Source organism: Narcine bancroftii, chromosome 6 (genome assembly GCF_036971445.1).
Source record: "Narcine bancroftii isolate sNarBan1 chromosome 6, sNarBan1.hap1, whole genome shotgun sequence".
In the NCBI taxonomy this organism is placed as follows: domain Eukaryota; kingdom Metazoa; phylum Chordata; class Chondrichthyes; order Torpediniformes; family Narcinidae; genus Narcine; species Narcine bancroftii.
Window position 1 is genome coordinate 245,690,633 of NC_091474.1, and position 22,750 is coordinate 245,713,382.

Sequence of the window (22,750 nt, forward strand, 5' to 3'; positions counted from 1 at the left end):
TGGATCTAATGCAATCTAATCTTCCAATGCAAACTACCACTCAGAATTTTATTGCATGCCTTGCTGAAATCCAGATAGGTGTCTTTAGCTCTGTTCTTGTCAACCTTCTTAGACCTTTCTGTTCAGTGCCTTGTGTTGACTTTGCATCTTCCCAGGCTCTTAAAAATATCATGCATCGATTCCTATTGGACATCAGCTTACTAACTCAAACACTAAGTCAGAGCACATCCTAAAAGAAGTACCCAGGATTGGAACCTTTGATGTCTCCCACACCAACTGTTCTTCCAAAATAAAAATCTCAGAACTTCAGCTCTAACACTTGGAGATATCCTCCACCAGAGGTTCTCAACCTTTTATTTTTCTCCCACTCACATATCACCTAAAGTAATCCCTTACTAACCAGAGTACCTACTGCATCGTTGGATTGCAAAAAAAAAGGAAGCATCAGTGAAGGACTTGGTGAAGGAATGTCAACTTGTGGGGAAAGGGATGAGTCCTTTTGCTACAAGGGGTAAACAAATTATCTGCAGATGCTGGGTTCCTATCAGTACAAAAAAAAATGCTGGAGTAACAAAGCACCATAGAAAATAAAAGGCAGTTAATGTTTCAGGCCTGAGCACTTCTTCAGGAACTGCAAGGGTCTTTCTCAAATAAAATATTTGTGGTTAATTAAGCTTATTTTGCAGACGACATGAAGCTGGGTGGCATTGCAAGCTGTGTAGAGGCTGTTAAGAGTGTGCATGATTGCCAAGGAAGATGTAATTGAGATTCTGTGTGGGCTACAAATGATTAAAGAGATGTTGTGATGACCAGCTACATTTAAAGTGGATAAATTACTTGGTCCAGGTGTGCAGCATCTTTTATTACTGAAATTAAGGAAGGAAAATGAAGACACCAAGGACACAAAACTGCCAATGTGGATTGATCAGAGAGCTAGCATGAATTTTAAGAAAATCACACTTCACAAATTGGCACTTTGATGACCTGAGCAGCTTATGTGGACTTTTGAAAGGCATCTAATGAAGCAAATAAAATGATTTTTTTAAAATCAGCTAATTCACAGGCAAGACTATTTAATGTGCAAATATAAGAAATTTAAAATAAAAACACAAGCTGTTAAGAGTTATTCCTTGAAGAAGGCCTCAGGCCCGAAACAGATGAATGGACAAGAAAGTCATGGAGGGAGCAGTCCCTATGGAAGGCAGAGTAGAGGGTTGGATGCAGAGGTCGGTGGAGTGGTAGGTGAGGACAAGAAGAATCTTGTTTTTATTGCGTCTAGGGACAGAGGGGGTCAGGGTAGATGAGCAGTAAACAAAGATGACTGTAAGGGCTGAGTTGATGGTGGTAGGGGGGATGCAATATTTTTGGAAAGACTTCTCAGATAATCTGGACTGAAAGACCTAATCTTGGGAGCACATACAAGAGACGGCGGAATTGAGAAAAAGGAATAGAATCCTTGCAGGGGTCAGAGTGTGAAGTGTAGCTGAGGTCGTAGTGCAAGTTGGTAGGTTTGTAAAAAAATGTCTCCAGAGCTGGAGACAAAGAGATCAAGAAAGGGGAGGGTCGCCAGAGATGGATGAAGGAATTTGAGGTCTGAGTGAAAAGCTAGCACTAAAGTGAATAAAGTTGACTGTCTCATCATGGGTGCATGAGGCAACACCAATGTAGTCATTAATGTGGCAGTGGAAGAGTTGAGGGTCTTCAGCTGTGTAAGCTTGTGGCATCGATTGCTCCACATAGCCAAGGCAGGAATGGCTGGGACTCATGCAGGTACTCATGGCTACCCCTTTGATGTGAAACAAATGGGATAAGTCAAAGGAGAAGTTATTGACGGTGAGGACAAGTTCTGCCAGGTGAAGATGGGGTAGTGGTTAGGTCTCATCAGGAAAGAAACAACAAGCTTTGAGACCTTCTGTATGGGGGATGGAGGTGTAGAGATTGGACATCTATATGGAATTGGGTATTTGAAGAGATGGAGGGCATGTGAGGTATTGCATTTGGAGGTAGAGAGGGACTGGACTAGCAGAGAAAAAAAATAGAAGCCCCTTTCACACTGCAAATTTTGTGTGGGTTAGGCCATTAATTTAGTGGGTCCATTTCCAGTAATTGCACAATGTGAAACATCTCAAACTGGCAGGGCAAGTTAAATTCATCTGACACTTGGTTGGGGTGTCCAGTTGAATTCAACCAGCCAAGTTAACTTACTAATCACCTTCTGGCAGTGCAAAACCATAAACTATAGGAGGTGGGGCCCCTCCTTAAAATGCCAGGTTGCCAATTTACCAATAAATAATGGGGCAGTGGGAAAAGGTCTAAAAGTACAACATGCCAGGTAAGTTTACCCACTTCCTTGGAGGGTTGGCAGTGTGAAAAGGGCTAGTCAAGGTAAGTCTATACTAATTCAGTGGGGCAGGAGCATGCAGAAACAATGGGTCTACCTGGTTAACTGGGTAGAACCAGGCAGTGCAGAGATGGGAAACAATGAAATTAGAGGCAGTGGGAGGAAAACTTCCACATTTGAAGATAACAAAGCTTGATGCAATGAAATGAGGGTAGTAAGTAAAGATCATTAGTAAAATTTAATGCTGAGAAATTTGATGTTACATTTTGGTGAGTAAAAAGGATATAATTCAACAAGGCAAAATGTGTTTAAGGTCTGGGAACATACTTACAAAGGGAAAGTGTTACAGTAGTTTGTGAAAAACAAAAGCTCAATAAACCCCAGGTTGTAAAAATTGAGGCATAAAAACACCTGGGTAATGAAATCACATTCAACCTTGAGTAAAACATTGGCATCAGCCACAACTTGAGATTCAAGGCACCAACATTCTAATGTCCTGCCATCTTTACAAGAGGGTGTAGCATGTCTCACTATTTGAACCAACTGGAAAAACAGGCTTGTTTTCCTGGGAAAAGAGCTTGTGAGGAAATTTAAAAATCACTGAAGATATTGACACTGGAGAAATAATGTACAGTAAAAACCCCTGGTATCCGGCATGTATGGGAGTTGGCAAATGCAGGATAAGTGAAATTTCCAGTTACCTGTTACCTGATGAGCAAACTAATGGAGAATACTAGTTTTAAACTTCTGTATTCTTTTTAACCTATTTCTTTTCTGTGAATTTTTTTTGATGGTTGCTTGAATTCTAGATAACGAGCTTTACTGTACATTGGTGAAGGGGATCAAGAATTCGGAAAGAGAATAAAGATGATTGGGAAAACCAAAAGGAAACAGTCCCCATAAAGGATTTTTGGCCCAAAAGGTTGACTCTCTGTTGCCTAACCTGCTGTGTTCCTCCAGTGTAATAGGATAACAACTTCTTTCTGCTGTTAAAACATTCCTCACAGCCTGAAATGTTTAGAAGAGAATAAACATTTGGAAAGATTAGAGGTTGCACAGCAATGTCGCAGAAGCCGAATAGCCTGAGATTGTCTGATCTTGGAAGCTAAGCAGATTCAAGCCTGGTCAATACTTGAAGGGAAGACTACCTAGGAACACCAGGTGCTGTAGGTCTCGGTGAGGGGCACTGGACAAAATGGTGACTCTCTGTCTGCCTTATGGTAGACAAAAGTTAAAAGAATTTCATGTATGTAACATTCTAAATGTAGTATTATATGCCAATAATGGTACCTTTACCAATGGGATGGCCATGGAAATAATTTGACCATAGAATCATCGTTTGATGGCTGATAGGAAAATAGAAGAGTGGCACCATTCAGTCCCTTTGGCCAACATTGTTCCAATTTCCATAAGCCTATGCCACAAAAATACAATCCTTCTCTTCCCGACAGCCCACAACCCACCACTTTCTTATATCCATGTGTCTACCCAAGTCTATTAAAGGTGCTTATTGGATCAGCACGAACAATCCCAGCATTACATTCCAAGTACCCACCGTTGTGTAAACAAAACATGAGATGTCCCCTAAATTTTCCTCCACTCACATAAACAGATGCCCTTAAATCCCATTGCCACCCTGAGAGAAAGGCAATGGCTGCCACCCCATCTTTCCTCTCATGTACCTCTATAAAGTGGCTTTCCTGAGACTGAGTACTCAAACTAGGAATCATCCTGGTAAATCTGTGCATCCTCCAAAGCTTCCACATCTTTTGTGTAACAAGACAACCAGAACTGAATGTTCAAAGATAGTCCAACCAGTTTTATCGAGCTGCAAAATTGCCTCAACAGTTCTTGGACTCATCCTGACTTATGAAGGACAACACACCAGATGCCTTAACTTCCCTGTGCAGCAACCTTGAGTGATCTATGGACTTGAAGCTCAAGATCCCTGTACCTCTACGCTGCTAAAATTCTGCCATTAACCTTGTACTTCACCTTCAGGTTTGATCATCCAGTGTGTACAAGTTCATATTCCTGGATTGAACTCCACCTGCCTCCTGTGCCCATCTTTGCATCCTCGTACCCCATAAGAAGGTACACGAACCACACCCAAAATCTTTGTTATATGCAAATCCACCCTCAACTTCCTAATCCAATCAGAGTAGAAATCCCAGGCCCCAAGATTTTCTGGAGGAGGTCATCATGAAGAACCATGGAAACACCTTTATTAAACCCACCGTTCTACCTTCAATCAGTTTGTTACATCCACTAAAAACTCCATTAGGTTTGTGAAGCACCAACTTGCCCCTCACAAAGCCACACTTAATATCCCTAAAAAACTATGCTTCTCCAAGATGCTTTCAAATTTTGTCGCAAAGTATCCTACCTAGTTTTCCCACCACTGTCAAAATTCACTGATCTACATCTTCCAGGATTCTACCCTCTACCTTTTGTCAACAATGCCATCCTCCAATCATCTAGTACCACTCCTATGGCCAGGATGAATGCAGAGCATCAACACCTCAGCAATCTCTTCCCTCATTTCTCAGTAACCTGGAGTATATCCCACACATTTCAATCTTTTTTAAAAAAAAACTCCAATACTACCTTTCTTTTCCTCATAATGCTTAAACACATTAGCATGCTCAATGTTGACCCAATTTGTCCCTCTGTTGAAAATAATTACCTCTTCTATTTCTTGTCTTCAGACAGGTTTCCCCTTTTGCCTTTGAGCAGTCCCTACTGTCATTCTAGTCATCCTCCTGTTCTTCACGCACATGTAGTTTTAAGGTTTTCTTTTATCTTACTTCCCAAGTCCTTCTCACAACTCCTTATAGCTCTGCCAAATCCCATACTTTCTTTTGCTTAACACTGAATTCTCCAGTTTTAGTTAAATCCCTCTTTCCGCCATCCATTCTCCATTCCTTCAGGCCCCCAACCCTTCCCCTCAATTTACTTTTGTCTTCTAACCTCCTCCCCCACCCCACCCCCATATACACCTATAACCTCTTACATATCAGCTTGTACTCCTTCCCCATCCTCATTATTCAAGCACTGGTCACCCTTTTGTTCATACCTTGACAAAGGGCTCAGTCCTGAACAGCCACATTATCTTTTCCTCCTTTGGATACTGCATGACTGTTGTGTGTGGAGGAAACCTGGCCTCTCTGCTTGTCTGGAATGTGCGAATTTCGAGTAGTCATGTGTCTTCCCTGTTTGAAACCTGTCAGTCAAGATTGGACACAACCTCACCATTAGGTAATGCCTCATGGTCCAAACCCGACATTGATTCATGCCAGGTTGCTACTGGGGACTTGGCTGGTAAAGGTGTGCTCTACACTGAAGCTGAGCTGTGCCACTGTGATAGATCAATGACGCGTAGTAGAGCCACACCTCCCACTGATCATGGATCTGGGAGCACGTGTGAGAGCCCATTTATAGTGCATGAGGTGGGTAGAATCACTTGCATGTACCTTTAACGTCCTCCCCTGCTTATTTCCCAGGTATGAATAAAAGTTATGTATGATTGTAACACTTGTGCCCAGACTCATCTATGAACCCACTGAACCTGATTCTCTTAACGCAACAGTGACTGCATGTTTCTCCAGCAGTTTTGTGTACTGCGCAAAACCAATCTCTTTTCTATTGTGCATTTTTCCAATAACATCTGTCCCAACTAACATTCCCAAGTTCCCAATACAATTGTAATTAACCCTTTCCCATTACCTTCCAATGTATTATTTTGTAAATCCAATAGCTGATCAGTGACCAAAATAGGTTTATCCTCTTAATGTAAATATATTATTTTTAATACAAGTATAATATATTCCATTAAAATAATCTTCAGAGCATATTGTCCAGATTCACTTCAGCAAAACAAGTAACATAATCAAAGATGGTTTTAATCAACAAATAACTAAAATTTAGCACACAATTTACCTTGGATCTTGTTTTGTTGAGCACAAGCTTCAGAATCTTCAGTTTTGACATCATTTAGATGTATAAAAGGAAATAACCATGACAGGAGACATGTTTAATAAGAACGGAAAATCTTCAGATTCACCTCCTTGGAGTAAATTTGAATGGTTTGTAACAAAGACAAGTCACTAGAATACCTGAAGCTATTTTATTGAGATACATCCACGGGCAAAGATTGGTCTCCCATGTGGCAATCGGGTGTCCAAAATGGACCATACTGGTCGATGAAAGTACAACAATGGTAAATGAAACTTAAACGTATACAGTTCAGAATAAACGTTTCAAAATAAAAGAGCACGATCAGTTTGCTTTCCAAGAGGCCTGTGACAAGCTGCATGAAGAACTGCTCGGTAGTTGATTTTCTCATTATGTTTTAGTGACAAGTGACTCAGCATTCAGGCATGCTGTTGGCAACTTACAAACAAGATTTCCCGCTCAAATTAATGGTTTCTACAGTTTCCATGTAACTAGTCCACGTGAAGATATTTAAAATGCAAGATGGCTACGATTTTTAAAAAAGTGTTCAATCTTCATAAGGAGAGAATTAAGTCAAGCAAATCAGTCGATCGATCAAAAGTAACTCGAGCGATCTGTATTCTGAGATCAGTCATCTCAAGGATGGCAATCAGATAAAGTGGCCAGGAAGTGGGAGTTAAATGGTTTACCGCCCAATTTCGTTCATGCACCGCATGGAATTGTGGAAAGAGCTCACCAGAAAGCAAAACGGTTTCGACAAATTCCAAAAGGAGCTCACGGAAGGAGACTCGGGCAATTTAAGTCGCCACTACACCGCCCCAATGACACAGAAGGTCCGGTTTAAAAACTCACAGAACCACATGGTAAGCGAAGCTCAAAGTTGAAAGCCCAAACTTAAGGAAGACCCCAGAACAAACAACAGGTAACAAGATTAATCACGACAATGGTCAAACTGGGTTGCTAGCATTTTAACATAACAGGCAAATCAAATTCATTCCCAGCGGCTTGCTGCCGTTCCAGGAGCCGCTCGGCCGGCGGACGGGAATCCGGCACCAACGTTCGCTCCGTCTTCTCTCTCAGTCATAGTCCCGGTAAGAGCGGCCTCCGTAGCTGCCATAGCCGCTGTAGCTTTGGCTCCGGTACCCACCCGAGTAGTTGTCGCGATCTCCTTGGTCGTAGCGGCCGCCGCCTCCGTACGCGCTCCTCCCGTTCTCCCAGAAGCCGCCTCGTCGACTGCGGTTGCCGTAACCGCCACCGCCGCGGCCTCCGCCGTAACCGCCGCGGCCGCTTCCCTTCTTCTCGGCGTGGCCCACCCGGATCTGGCGGCCGTCGATGCACTTGCCGTTCATGGCCTGCAGCGCGTCTTTGGCGTCCTCCGGGTTGTCGAACGTGATGAAGCCGAAGCCGCGCGATTCCGACGTCTCTCGGTCTTTAATGACACGAACCTCCGTGACCTGCCCATACTTGGAGAACTGCTCTTCGAGGGCCTGCTCGTTCGTGTCGATGTTGAGGCCGCCGACAAACAACTTGCCATCCTCCGACATGTTAACAGCAAAAGGGTACACTCCTTACTCGCCGAAAGGGAGCTCAAAATGGCGCCCACGCAGCGCGCCAGACAAAGAGGAAGGATCGGCCGGAAATGGCGTCACGAAGAGAAAATGGGCGACCGCCTTCCCGGAAGCTCGCTGCTCGAGGGTCAGAATTTGGGATAAAAAATTTGAAGCGGTTAAAGGAGAAATATTTCGTTTCAGAACACCCCAGTAAACCATTTATTTGAATAATCATTACGTGGACACAGGCCACCAGACATACAATTTAAACTACAGATCTAACCCATTAAATTATATCTAAGACCACAATAGGTTTTAAGGAAATTTGTTTGTAAGTTGCCAACAGCATGCCTGAATGCTGAGTCACTTGTCACTAAAACATAATGAGAAATTCAGCTACCGAGCAGTTCTTCATGCAGCTTTCACAGGCCTCTTGGAAAGCAAACTGATAGGAAGTAGGAACAGGAGTAGGCCAAAAATGGCCCATCGAGACTGCTCCGCCATTCAATACGATCATGGCTGATCTAATTTATGACCTAACTCCACCTACCTGCTTTCTCCCCATATTCCCTAATTCCTCTCAACATTCCTCAACATTCATTGGAGCGACTTCATCCCTGACATCGAAGTACTCGAGATGGCAGAGGCCGACAGCATCGAATCCACGCTGTTGAAGATCCAACTGCGCTGGGTAGGTCACGTCTCCAGAATGGAGGACCATCGCCTTCCCAAGATCGTGTTATATGGCGAGCTCTCCACTGGCCATCGTGTCAGAGGTGCACCAAAGAAGAGGAACAAGGACTGCCTAAAGAAATCTCTTGGTGCCTGTCACATTGACCAGCGCCAGTGGGCTGATATCGCCTCAAACCATGCATCTTGGCACCTCACAGTTCGGCGGGCAGCAACCTCCTTTGAAGAAGACCGCAGAGCCCACCTCACTGACAAAAGACAAAGGAGGAGAAACCCAACACCCAACCCCAACCAACAAATTTTCCGCTGCAACCGTGTCTGCCTGTCCCGCATTGGACTTGTCAGCCACAAACGAGCCTGCAGCCGACGTGGACATTTACCCCTCCATAAATCTTCGTCCGCGAAGCCAAGCCACAGAGTCTATCATGTAAAGATTTATCTAACCGAATTTTAATTATGTTTAATGAGGCAGCCTCAACCACTTCCCTGGTTAGAGAATTCCAAACATTCACTACTCCCTGGGAAAAACTATTTTTCCTCATCTATAACCATATAACCACTTACAGCACAGAACAGGTCAGTTCGGCCCTACTAGTCCATGCCGTAGCAAATCCCCACCCTCCTAGTCCCACTGACCAGCACCCGGTCCATACCCCTCTAGTCCACTACTATCCATGTAACGATCCAGTCTTTCCTTAAATGTAACCAATGATCCCGCCTCGACCACGTCTGCCGGAAGCTCATTCCACATCCCCACCACCCTCTGCGTAAAGAAATTTCCCCTCATGTTCCCCTTATAATTTTCCCCTTTCAATCTTAAACCATGTCCTCTAATTTGAATTTCCCCCTTTCTTAATTGAAAAAGCCTATCCACATTTACTCTGTCTGTCCCTTTTAAAATCTTAAACACCTCTATCAAGTCCCCTCTCAATCTTCTACGCTCCAGTGAAAAAAGCCCCAGTCTGCACAACCTTTCCCTGTAACTCAGACCCTGATATCCTGTCCTAAATCTACTCTCCCGAATCTTGGACTGTGTCCTCTCGTTTTAGTTTCCCCGGCCAGCTCAAAAAACCTTCCTACATCTATCCTATCCATACCCTTCATAATCCTATAAGTTTCTATAAGATCTCCTCTCATTCTTCTGACCTCAAGCGAATACAATCCTAGATGATTTAATCTTTCATCGTAAGTCAACCCCTTCATCCCAGAGATCAACCTAGAAAACCTCCTCTAGATCGTCCCCAAAGCCAGTATATCCTTCCTCAAATATGGAGACCAGAACTGGACACAGTACTCCAGGTGCGGTCTCACCAGTACCTTATACAGTTGCAACATTACCTCCCTACTCCTGAATTCAATTCCTCTAGCGATGAAGGCCAACATTCCATTTGCCTTCTTAATAACCTGCTGCACCTGCAACCTAACTTTTTGCGATTCATGCACAAGCCCTCCCAAGTCCCTCTGCACAACAGCATGCTGTAGTTTTTCACCCTTTAAATAATATTCAGCTCTTTTATTTTTCTTGCCAGTGGTCTTTTATTTTGAAACGTTTATTCTGAACTGTATACGTTTAAGTTTCATTTACTTTCATCGACCAATATGGTTCATTTTGGACACCCAATTGCCACATGGGAGACCAATCTTTGCCCGTGGATAAAATAGGTTTTAAAGACTGTAGATAATTTACAGATCACCTTTACTCAAATTCAGAAGTTGGCTTCCCAGCCAAGTGAATAATGACATATCTAGTGAAAGCGGGCAAGGAAAAGGATAAGAAATCATTATCCATTTCCACAAGACCATAAAAAACAGGCTATTTAGCCCATCAAATCTTCCCCACCATTCAAACCTGAGTTGATCCATTTTCTCCACTCAGCACCACTGCCTGGCCTCCTTCCCATAACCATTGATGCCCTGGCTAATCAGGAACTGCCTTAAATACACCCAAATGACCTAGCCTCCACAATCACCTGTGGCACCTATAATGTATAATATATATAGGAGAAAATATGGTAAAATTAGAGTAGGTTTCATACATATTTACACATTTTAAAACATCTTATTTGAAATACTGAAGAATTCATATTCAGCGAACTTTACATAAACTATGGAGTATGCTATGGACATTTCACAAGTAGGTGCTAATTGAAATGACGTCATAAAATGAATAGACCATTGTCGGACTGGAGACACTTTAGCTGTTTGCTAGTATCATTGGTGCTCACAGAAAGGTCACTCCTGGGTTTTGTTTACCTAAAGCAACAGCTTGATCAAGAAGGATAACTCCTGTGGTTTGCTGAAGAACGTGGGGGTTTGTGGCACGTGAGAGAGTCACATGGGCTTTTGAGCAGTCTCAGTTGGAGAGAGAGAGGTAAAACTAGTGTGTGTGACACTGAAAACAGCTGAACAGTGCAAGCCAGGAGGCTTGTTGGAAACAGAAAGCTCCAGAGTGGCGGATGGCCGGAAGTGCTATCTGTCTGATGTTTCTCTTGGAATAAGCGGAACAGAAAGGAATTCTGTGCTAGCCTGAAAGAAAGAGGTTATCATCTGGAGAACCCTGATGGGGCAAGTTTCATCAGCAAGACATTGAGGTGACTAATGGTGGTACCTCATTTGTGGAAATTCTGGAACAACAGATCTCTCTTCACAAACCCTACAAGAACCTTCCTGAGTGGTAAACATTTACCTTTCTAGCACCAAAGCCTTGTGAACTTTTACATGTTAAATTCTGTGCACAGTAGAATTGGCTGCAACCAGAGAACTTGGAAGAATGAGAAGTGCGATTGAACTGTGAACCAAAGAACCTTTCTTACATTTATACGCCGATCACATAATCGTGCGCTTTGAATTAGAAGGGGGATAAGTTGGGTTTAGTTAAGTTAATAGAAATAAGTTAAAGTTTGATTCTGTTTTCATGTTTAAAGATAATTAAAAATAACTTTTGTTTAAGTAACCATCTGTCATGGTGAATATCTATTGCTGCTGGGTTTTGGGGTTCTTTGGGCTTGTAACACACCAAATATTGACCACCCTCTGGCTTGTTTCAGTGAATTTCAAGCCACCTGCAAGTTTACCCTGCAGTCCCTCATCCAAGTCATGAATGTACATCATAGAGAGCAGTAATTGAAGCACTGCCACCAAGCTCTCGCCTGGTAAGTGAAAGAATATTTAAGATAAGTACACAAAACTGCAAGAGAAACTCATCAGGTCATGCAGCATCGAGGAGAAGTAAAAATCAGTCAGTTTGGGCCTGAGCCCTTCGCCAGCATCGACAGATTTTCTTGTTTATCAATACTTGAAGTGATATGTGGTGAAAGAATGTTGAGAACCACTAGCCTAGAATTCAGAAGAATGAGATGAGAGTTCATTGAAACTGTTAGATGGCTTGATGGAATGTTCCCCTGAAAAGAGTGTCGGCCATTTAGATGAAAAACATTTTCACTCATTAAAATTCTTTCCCTTGGTGGGCTCTGGAGGGTCAGTCATGGAGTTCATTCCAAGCAGAGACCAATTTGACTTTTTTAACTGACGAAGAGGATTGACAAGGGTGTATGCTATCTGTATTGACTTTAGCAAGATTTTTAACAAGGTCTCACTTCATAGACTGGTCTATAAGTTTGTAGATGACACCAAAATTCGTGGTAGAATGGACAGTGTAGGTTTTCTAAGATTAAAATAGGATCTTGATTAATTGGGTAAGTGAGCAAAGGAATGGCAGATAGTTTAATTCAGCAAGTGTCAGGTGTTGTATTTTGGCAGAAGAGGTCAAAACATGCACAGTAAATGATAGAACTGAGACCCTCTAGTGTAGTTTCTGGAAAGGGACAATATAGGGTTGTAGTGATGTAATGTATTATGCTGACTGCTTGCTATAACAGATGGTGCAACTTATCCCACTGGTTAGTAGAGATGGCTTCTTCTATGTGATAGTACAGATTCTATCACCAATGTGTATAGGTACAGATTGTAGTGTAGGATGACTGTGATTGGCTGAGAGTGTAGCCACACCTACTGGTAGGTCTTAAAGGAATGCTCCTCGCCAGACCAGGTCATTCTGGACTGGTCGACCTACATGTGATATGCTCCAGTCTTTTAGTTAATAAAAGCCTTGGTTTGGATCAACAAGTTTTTGGTTCTTTTGACACGCTCTACATTCTGTTAATAAAATCCTATAGTATGATACAAGACTAGTCCTTGCTTATGGCATATCAAGGGTGACAGACCATCCTTGGAGTATTGAATGCAGTTCTGGTGCCCTGCCATAGGAAGGACATCACTAAGCTATAAAGAGTACAGAAAAAGAAAAAGATTTATGAAGATATTACCAGGAATGGAGGGCTTAAGGTAAAAGGTGAAACAGGTTAAGTTAGTAAATTCATCCCTGGAGCTTTGAAAGCCGAGGGATGACCATATAAAACCATAGACATTGGAGCAGAATTAGGCTATTCAGCTCATCAAGTCTGCCCTGCCACTTAATCAAGAAGTGATTCATTTTCCCACTCAGCCCCACTGCTCGACCTTCTCCCCATAACCTTTGATGCCCTAGCTAATCAAGAACCTATCATTCTCTGTCTTAAATACCCCCATGACTTGATCTGCATAACTGCCTGTGGCAACAAATTCCACAGATTTACCAACCTCTGGATGAAGAAATTCCAACACGTTTCTGTTCTAAGCAGATACCCTTTAATCCTAAAGTAATGACCTCTTGTCCGAGACACTCACTGTGGGAGAAAAAGCCTTTTGACATCTATTCTGTCCATGCCTTTCAACATTTGAAATGTTTCAATGAAATTCCTCCTCATTCTGCTAAATTCCAACAAATACAGGCCAAAAGCTGAAAAAAGCTCCTCATATGAAAAACTGTTTCATTCCCAGAATCATCCATGTGAACCTCCTTAGAACCCTCTCCAACGTCAGCACATCCTTTCTTAAATGAGGAGCCAAAACTGCTCACAATACTCCAAGTGAGGTCTCACTAGTGTCTTAAGAGTCTCAACATCACATCTCTGCTCTTATATACTATGCCTCTTAGAAATGAATGGCAGCATTGCATTTGCTTTCTTCACCACCGACACAATATACAAATTTACCTTCAGGCCTTCTATGCTGCATTAGGACTCCCAAGTCCCTTTGAAGAAGGGAAGGGCAGGAAAATGTAAGGGTTCTAGTGGGCTTCTGTTGTAGAAAATAAATTGACATATGTTTGTTATTGTTATCAAAAGAAAGTGGCCAGACATCATGTTATCGAAACTGAAAGATGTGCGTAATTGAAACTGTATGCTCAGCTTTAAAAATATGTAACCCAACCTACTTAGTCGACTACAAAGAGATATTGTAAAAGATCCAACGAGAAGCAACCAGGGAATGCTCCAAACCAAGATCACTGAACAGAGTCTGATGTCGACCTTGAAAACACTAGGAGCTTTTAAGATGCAGCACCTGGGAAGTTTTGAACCGGAGGTGACATCACCCCGTGCCTGCCACTCACCTGCAGGGCTTGTCTAAAAGACAATGGGAGCCCTAAGCCATCTTGAAGATGAGTGCCCATTTCCAGTGCGCTGCGACCCAGCCTGCAGCTTCATGCACACCCCTCTGGCCAGGTGAATGAGCAGCGACCAGGCCCAAGGTGGTGCGCGGCCACTTGGGGAGCTGCACGAGCGACAGTTCAGCCCACTGTACTGAGTGGATGCTTGGCAAGCTGCATGGGTGATCGTTCAGCCCAATACGATATGCGGTCGCTTGGCCCACTACACCCCACCCCCCACCCCACCAAACATCACCCAAGAGATGAACTGGCTGCGCATGCCTTAGGCAGACACCCTCATCTCCTGGGCTGGGGCAACAAATAGGAGTAGTAGGGTCCACATGTGCTGGTTTGAGTCTGTCTATACTAAATAGTTGAGAATATCCCCCAATGTTTAAAGTGTATACAACCCCATCCCTTTAGATCATGTTATAATGCCGTTCCTGGGGCCTGTCTACACATGAACACAAAGTCAGTGTCAAGGAGAGCTGGAGGCACATGCTGCTTGGGGATTCCACGCCAGTTGGTTGGAATTGGTTTTCTTACTGCGACGTGGTGTTGAAGCTGCTGGAGCACGTCCAGATCAGAAGGGCAGAACTCGGACCAGAAGTGAATGTCACCTGGAACCAAGAGAACTGAACCGTAAACCATTTCTGCAGATGACGCTGGCATGTCTTCCTTCAGGGCAATGTGCATGCCCAGCAGAACCTATGGCAACTCGTCTACCCAACTGGGCCTGGTGAGTTGGGCTTTGAATGCAGTCTTGAATTGCCAGTGGAAACGTTCCACAAGACCATTGGACTGCGTGTGGTACGCTGTGGCGTGATGTAGTTGTGTGCCACAAAAGTGCGCAAGAGCAGTCCATAAAGCAGAGGTGAATTGCTAGGGTTGACGGTAAGTCCGAATTCATCTAGCCGTTGGAACAGGCAGTGTTAGTGCAGTTGGTGATCTTGCTTATTTTGACTGGCAATGAGGATGTCATCTAAGTATATGTATGTGAATTCTAAATCCTTGCCCAAAGTGTCCATAAGCCACTGGAACGTTTGAGCAGCATTCTTCAAACCAAATTGCATCCTGAGGAATTCAAAAACCCCAAAAAGGAGTAATAAATGCAGTTTATTATCTGGATGGACTGGGATTTGATGATATCCCTTGACGAGGTCTAATTTGGAAAATACGCAGCAATTATGCAGGCAGGCGGCGAAATCCTGTATGTGCGGAATGGGTTATCTGTCAGAAATTATATCATTGAGCTTCCGGTAGTCGCCACAGGGTCTCCACCCACTGGTACTCTTGGGCACCATGTGTAATGGCAATCCTCAAGGGCAGTTAGAATGCCAATTTCTTCATTGCAGTAAATTCTGCCTTGGCCTGCTGTAGTTTATCTGGTGGGTGACGACAGTACAATATGGTCCACTAAATAGGCGGGCCTGAGGTGTCAATGTAATGGGACACGCTATGGGCAGTTGTTGAGGAGAGAGCACACCTCAGGAGAGCACACCAGGAAATTTGTCAGTGTAGAATATTAGCTATAGAATATCTCGTTATGGGAATTATGAAGAAGAAACAATCTCACAGACCTTGCCAGTAAGCTGGGAGAGAGAGAGAGTAACCAAGGACATTCCAGACAGGAATCAATTCTCACCTCTTCTACTGAGCCATATGGGGTTGTGTACACTTTAAACATTGGGGGACATTCTCAACTGTTTAGTATAGCAGACTCAAACCAGCACATGTGGATCCTACTACCCCTATTTGTTGCCCCAGCCCAGGAGACGAGGGCGTCTGCCTAAGGCGTGCGCAACCAGTTTTAGCAGCAATATACATCTCCAGCGTCTTATGAGCCTCCTATATCTGCAGTTCAATCAAAGAAGGAATGTACTGACAGGCGTAAGGAATGGTGTTTTTACCATGGCCGTTGGGGAATAAATGCTCATAAATGTGTCAGCCATGTACCTATTACAGGAAAAAAGGCAGGAAACAAAAATGCCGGCTGCTTGTAGTGACTTCGGCAGCTGGCGCAAGTACTAGCCTATTGCATCTTCAAGACAACGCTGGTAAGCGCAAGTTTCTTGTAGACACGGGTGCTGAGGTCAGTTTGCTCCCACTGATCTATTTTGAAAAAACACAAACAACAACACCTGGCTCTTCAGGCAGCAAATGGGATGATCATTCCTAGCTTTGGCACAATTGGAATAGGAAGGACCACATTGCATTGGAATTGTGTCTTAGCTTCCATTGCTCAGCCCATTTTGGGTGCAGATTTTTAAGATCCCATGACTTGCTGGTAGACATGAAATGGAGGAAATTGGTTCATGCCACCACTTTTCAAACATACCCACTGGTATGCAGCAAAGGGAGAGCTTCCCATCTCGGGGTGCATACGCTGCACTATCATGTACAATTTATAAATACCATGGGGAAAAGCGATGGCAGACCTGCCCTCCCAGAATGCCAAATGGCAGAGAAAGGGCTGTATGCATGGCTGCATGCGTGGAACATTCATGGAGGGGTTCTCTGCCGCACGGCATTCTGGGAAGCCAGGCCTGCCATCACTTTTTCCGCACGGTATTTATAAATTGTACATGATAGTGCGACCAATTTTCCCATGCTGTATAAATTGTGCACTGAAGCGCTACCAACTTTCCTATCCTATTTCAAAATTGTCCACTATTGCTAGCACTTTCTCACGATTCCTTAGAAAGGTTTATATAGGTCGGCACAACAACAGGAGCTGAAGGGCTCATAGGTGCTGTACATAAAGTTTAATTATGTTATGATTAATTTTGTTCAAATATAAGATCATAATACAGGATTTAGGGCAGGTCCATCATTGCTTGATGCATCATGATGTCACTGGTAGAAGGTAGAATGGCCTAACCTGGGGATAGCTCCTTGCAAGGGTGAAAGCGTTCAAGGGGTCAAGCATGAAAAGTGGGCTTTGTAAATTGTGCGTTGTAGTGCTACCAACTTTCCCACACTGTTTAAAAATTGTTTGCTATTGCTATTTATTTCCTCCCCTTCTCTTTCCTCCTGAAAGATTTATACCTTAATTTAAATCTTTTCTTCCTTCATGTTCCTGCATTTCAATCCCACAAAGCAAATGCCCTTTTCACACTTGCACGATTGCAAAGACGCCAAGAATTGTACAAGAGGTTGAGGCAGTCAATCCCTGGAGTAAGATCATGTTACCTGACGCCGGCCGGCAGTGAGCTGATTTTGCTTTCACACTAGACACTTTAAAGGCCAAATTGCCCGTTAATTCCTGAGATTACTTGTAAGTGTGGAAGGAACTTGTGTTTTTAAAAAAAAAAGTCTTAATCCTGACGTCTCTCATGAACTTTTCTCTCCTCACCTTAAACAGAAGTCTCTTGTATTTGCTACTGTTGCCATGGGGAAAAGATGCTAGCTGTCCACTCTCTTTATGCCTCTCATAATCTTGTAGTCGTGCATTTGTCTTTAATTTTGCATCTTTATTAGCTTTTGGCATCGTACCAAAAAAAATCTGGAGGACAGCTAATGTTCTTTATAAGAAGATAAGAAATCACAAATGTCGGCCATTTGCTCTGATAGATGCAGACACTATGCAAACTTTCTCACATATTTCATCTCACCTCTTTACATTAATACTACTCGCTGTTAAGCTGTTTACTTTTGTTCCTTCACGTTAGAACATAAAAAATAGCAGCAGTAGGAACGGTGAGTGGGAAACCATACACCATCTCTGCGGACGAGGCTGGCAGGTCCTCCTTTGGTGAGCACCCATGGGAGCTCGTCCACCCAATTCGGGCCTTGCAGTCGGGCTTTCAAGGCAGCCTTCAGGTGGCAGTGGAAACACTCGACCAGGCTGTTTACTTGAGGGTGGTAGGCCGTGGTGTGGTGTACTTGGCTGCCGCAGAATTTAGTCAGGTTAGTCTAGAGCGAGGAGGTGAACTGTGCCCCTCAGTCCGAGATGATGTGGATCAGGACTCCAAAACGAGTGACCCAGAAGGCTCTGGCACACGTCTCTGTGTTGCATGTGGGTATAGGTATGGCCTCCAGCCAGTAGGTAAAATGGTCAATTGTCATGAACAGGTACTGCATGCACTGGCTCATGGGGAGTGGGCCAACAATGTGTATGTGCTCGAACTGGAACTGCACCAGCTTGAAAGTCTAGAGTGGGGCTTTCATGTCTCTGTGTACCTTGGTGTGTTGGCACTGCAAAAAGGTTCTGGCCCACAGGGTCACGTCGTGGCAGAAGCTGTGCCACAGGAATGGACTACATGGAGGGGTGGGACAGGCCGTGGATCTGGTCAAAAACCCACCGTCACTAGGAAACCCTGTGGAGAAGTCACACAGCAGAGGCACGCCTCCTGGTGAGGGGCAGAAGTTGCTGACCTTCAGGCTGATGATGGCAGTCTGGTAGGTCTGGGTGTCTGCGTCCTCTGTCTGGTCCTTGGTGAGCTGGGCGACACTGAGCCCTCCTGAGGTTGCGGCGATTGTGCGTCTGGATAGCATGTCGGCCACCACGTTGGACTTGCCTTCGATGTGGCGAATGTCCATGGTGTTCTCCGAGATGTAGGAGAGGTGACACTGTTGCCTCGCCGACCACGGGTCCATAACCTTGCTGGGTGTGTAAGTTAGTGGTTTGTGGTCTGTGTAGGTGGTGAAAACCCTTCCTTCTAACATGTATTAGTAGTGCCATCTCGCCAGGTACAGGGCCAACAGTTCAAGGTCGAAGGCGCTGTATTTGAGCTCCAGCATCTGGAGGTGTTTACTGAAGAAGGCAAGGGGGCGCCAGTGCTCGTTGACCCATTGCTCCAGCACTGCGTCCACTGCTCTGTCCGATGTGTCGGTTGTAAGGGCCAGGGGAAAGGTTGAGTCTGGATGTGCCATGACTGTGGCCCTCGCCAATGCCACCTTCATGGTGTGGAAGGCTTCTGTGGTGTCCAGCGTCCACCGGAGCATCTTGTTGCCGGCTTGTTGAGATCGAATAGGGGCTGCACGAGGGTGACTGCTCCTGGTAGGAAGCAACGATACAAGTTTACCATCCCCAGGAACTCCTTCAGGCCTTTGGTCGTGCTCGGCTTGGGGAAGTTTTGGATGGTCTCTACCTTGTCTGGCAGTGGCGTGGCTCCCTCTGGGGTGATGCAGTGTTCCAGGAAGTCAAGCATCTCTTGGCCAAACTAGCAGTTGGTTGGGTTCACTGAGAGTCTGAACTGCTGCAGTCTGTCGAACGGGAGGGTCAGGAGCATTCTGTGTGTACTGGCATCGGGGTTGGCAATGAGGATGTCGTCTAAGTAGATGAAAATGAAGTCGAAGTCCCTGTTGACCATGTCCATCAGTTGCTAGAACATCTGGGCCATGTTCTTCAATCTGAAGAGCATTCGTAGCAACTCAAAGAGGCTAAAGGGTGTGTTTTCGGAACGTCATTGGGGTGTACCAGAATCTGGTGGTATCCTTTTATGAGGTCCACCTTGGAAAAGATTCGGCAGCCTTGTAGCCTCATAGTGGTCCTGGATGTGTGGGATGGGGTATCTGTCTGGGACTGTCGCCTCATTCAGCCGTCTGTAGTCTCCGCATGGGCCCCAACTGCCGGAGCTCTTTTGCACCATGTGGAGTGGGGAGGCCCAAGGGCTGTTTGAACAGCAGACGATCCCCAGCTCCTCCATGGCTGCACTTAGCCTTGGATTGTTGGAGCTTGGTGCATGAACTTGGGCCTGGTGGTCTCGATGTGGTGCTCCACACCATGTAGCAGGTTGGAGTTGTGAAAGTTGGGCGCTAGTAAGGCCAGGTACTTGATCAGTAGGTGGACATACTCATCTCGGTCCAGGGCATGAATCCCTAACAGCAGGAAAGGGTGTTCCGCAGGGTGAAAGGGAAAGACTGAAACATGGTAGCATTCACCAACTGGCATCTTGTCACATCCACCAAAAGTTCATGTGCCTGTAGGAAGTCCGCTCTGAGTAGGGCCTGTCCCACAACCACTGCCTCATTTAGATGTCCTTAATGGAGTGAAGTCTGGTGCCTGTGATGTCGCAGGCTGAGTTAACAACCCTCTGGAGTTCATTCTTGTCCCGAGAGTTGGCTTCTCCTGAACAGGTAGTGATGCAACCAGCCAGAATGCTCTCCTGTAGATGTTTTTGAAAGTTTTCGGTGATATTCCAAATCTCCTCAGACACCTCAAAGTATAGATGCTGGCAAGCCTTCTTTTTGATTGCATCAACATGGAGGCTCCAGGAAAGATGCTTGGAGATGTTGACACCCAGGAATTTGAAGTTCTTGACCCTCTCCACTACTGAGCCCTCGATGAGAGCTGGTCGTGTTCCCCTGATTTCCTCCTGAAGTCCACAATCATCTCCTCAGCATTGTTAACATTGAGCAAATGGTTGTTGTCATGACACCATATAACAAGCTGAACTACCTCCCACCTGTATGCTCCTCATTACCATTTGTGATTTGTGGTGTAATCAGCAAACTTGTAAATGGCATTGGAATTGAGCCTGGCCACAGACATGGGTGTATAATGAGTAGAGCAGTGGCCTAAGCACATATCCTTGGGGTGTACCTGAGGTGATAATCAGTGAGGAGGTGCCATATACAGTAGTTAATTTAACTTCCTATAGATACTGTGTGACTTGCTGAGCTTCTCCAGCCCTTTGTGTACACATCTGAATACACAGAGACTATCTAGACCAGGTTTTCCACAATTTCTTTCTCTGGAATGTCAATTTGACATCAGAAATAACTGTGGTAGGGAGGAATCACGTGATGGAGTAGTGGCCGGTAGGGGAACGTAAAAAAAAAGAGAAAAAACAAAGGCACAAACATAGAAATCACAACAAAGTGAAAATGGCAGCGAAGAAAGAAAAACCAAAGACAACGGGAAGAAAAGAAGAAGGAAGGACGTCGGAGGAGGAAGGTGAAGTCCTTACCGGTACGAGGAGGCCCGCCGTGGAGAGAGAAGCCCACTCCCTGAGGTCAGTGGAAACCACGAAATCAGGACTACAAAAATGGCTCACGGAGCCAAACAAAAGTGCGAAACCGCGCATGTGCGATGCGCAAGACTAAAACACACCGACAGGAGGGGGGACCAGCTGAGGAGAAAATCTCCACAGCTGAAACAGACAACAACAAAACAACAGCAAGACTCTCAACAGGAAAACAAAGAAAATAACGAGTACAAGAAGGAAGAGAATAAAAATAGGAAATCGAAGAAAAAACAGATGACCAACCCACAGGAAGAAGACCAACACCAAGACACTTCTAATAAAAATAAGAACAAAAATACCCAACAAAATAAAATAAACAACCCAACAAGAAAATCAGAAGAGACAGAGGTAAAGGACACAGATCCTGGAGTGGACTCAGAAGAAGAGGAGGGAGAACACAGAGAAATGGAAGATGAAGGGAAGGGCAAGTACATGGATATTTTTTTTAAAGAATATATGGAAACAGTAAAAGAATGGCAGTCACAAGAATTCAGTGAAATAAAAAGAACAAAAAGTACAGAAGAAAAAGTGAATAGATTAGAGATGATCATGACAGATATAGGAAAAAGAGTAGACAAGGTGGAAGAACGAGAAACAGCCATAAAAATGGAAGTAGATAACTTAAAAAAGAAATTAGAAGAATCTGATAAAAAAAGTTAAAGAAACACAGGAGCTGTTAGCTCAGAAGATAGATATAATGGAAAATTATAATAGAAGAAACAATATAAAGATAGTGGGCCTTAAGAAAGATGAAGAAGGCAAAAATATGAAAGAATTTTTAAAAGAATGGATTTCCAGGGTCCTAGGAAGACCAGAATTACAGGAAGAAATGGAAATAGAAAGGGCACACAGAAAATTAGCCCCTAAACCACAACCACAACAAAAAACAAGATCCATTCCAGTAAAATGCCTAAGATAGACAACAAGAGAAAATATATTGGAGAAGGCAATGAAAAAAATAAAACAAAAAAACCACTGGAATACAAGGGTCAAAAATTTTTTTTTATCCAGATATAAGTTTTGAACTCCTGAAGAAGAGGAAGGAGTTCAAAGCAGCAAAAACGACCCTGTGGAAAAAAGGTTATAAATTTATGTTAAAATACCCAGCGGTGCTTAAAATAGTTATTCCGGGGCAACAAAGCAAACTATTCTCGGATCCGCAAGAAGCATGAAAATTTGCAGAACAACTACAAAACAAACAGAGAGATGAAAAGATGTAACAAGAACAAAAATGACAACAAACTATATATATATATATTTGAGTTTTGTGTGCCCGATGGAGATGTGGGGGGGGGGGCTATATTAAAAATAGAGTATAACTAAGAACTAAGAAAGGAAGTAAAGAGGGAATTAAGAGAGTTATCTTTGTTATACATGAAGATTAAAATCTTTTCTGGGGGGGGCTGGGTGGGGAAGAATAACAGTCACTGCGAAATCAGTTGACGCTTGCGAGCAGATTCACAAATCCAAATGGAGAGGGGAGATGTGGTTGCCCGACAAGGGACAAAGGGCAACTCAGAAAGGGGAGGGACTATTGGGGTTAAAGGAATTTTAGATATGAGAATAGTGGAAATATTTTATGTTTTAGAAATGTTGTCTTATAAAGTGTTCAAAAAAAGAAAGCAGAAATGGATAAGAAGGGAAAGTGGTGATGAGGAAACGGAAAGGAAAGATAAACAAAGTATGAAATGACTATGTTGAACTATATGACTTTAAA

At 43.9% G+C, this 22,750-nt stretch overlaps 1 protein-coding gene and 2 long non-coding RNA genes across 4 annotated transcripts in view; 1 reads left to right on the top strand and 2 right to left on the bottom strand.

Annotated features, from left to right (window-relative positions):
• Window positions 1-22,750, bottom strand: part of LOC138737215 (uncharacterized) — a 278,027-nt gene that overhangs the window by 59,187 nt on the left and 196,090 nt on the right. The gene's annotated exons all lie outside the window — the stretch shown is intronic.
• Window positions 6,454-22,750, bottom strand: part of LOC138736943 (uncharacterized) — a 75,884-nt gene continuing 59,587 nt past the window's right edge. Inside the window, exon 4 of the mRNA XM_069887190.1 lies at window positions 6,454-7,862. Within this exon, the coding sequence (XP_069743291.1) occupies window positions 7,372-7,862 (491 nt within the window). The 3' untranslated portion in view covers window positions 6,454-7,371. The remainder of the gene's footprint in view (window positions 7,863-22,750) is intronic.
• Window positions 9,902-22,750, top strand: part of LOC138737216 (uncharacterized) — a 46,655-nt gene continuing 33,806 nt past the window's right edge. The window contains exons 1-2 of the long non-coding RNA XR_011340838.1: window positions 9,902-11,209; window positions 11,583-11,687. This is a non-coding gene — a long non-coding RNA (uncharacterized lncRNA). The remainder of the gene's footprint in view (window positions 11,210-11,582; window positions 11,688-22,750) is intronic.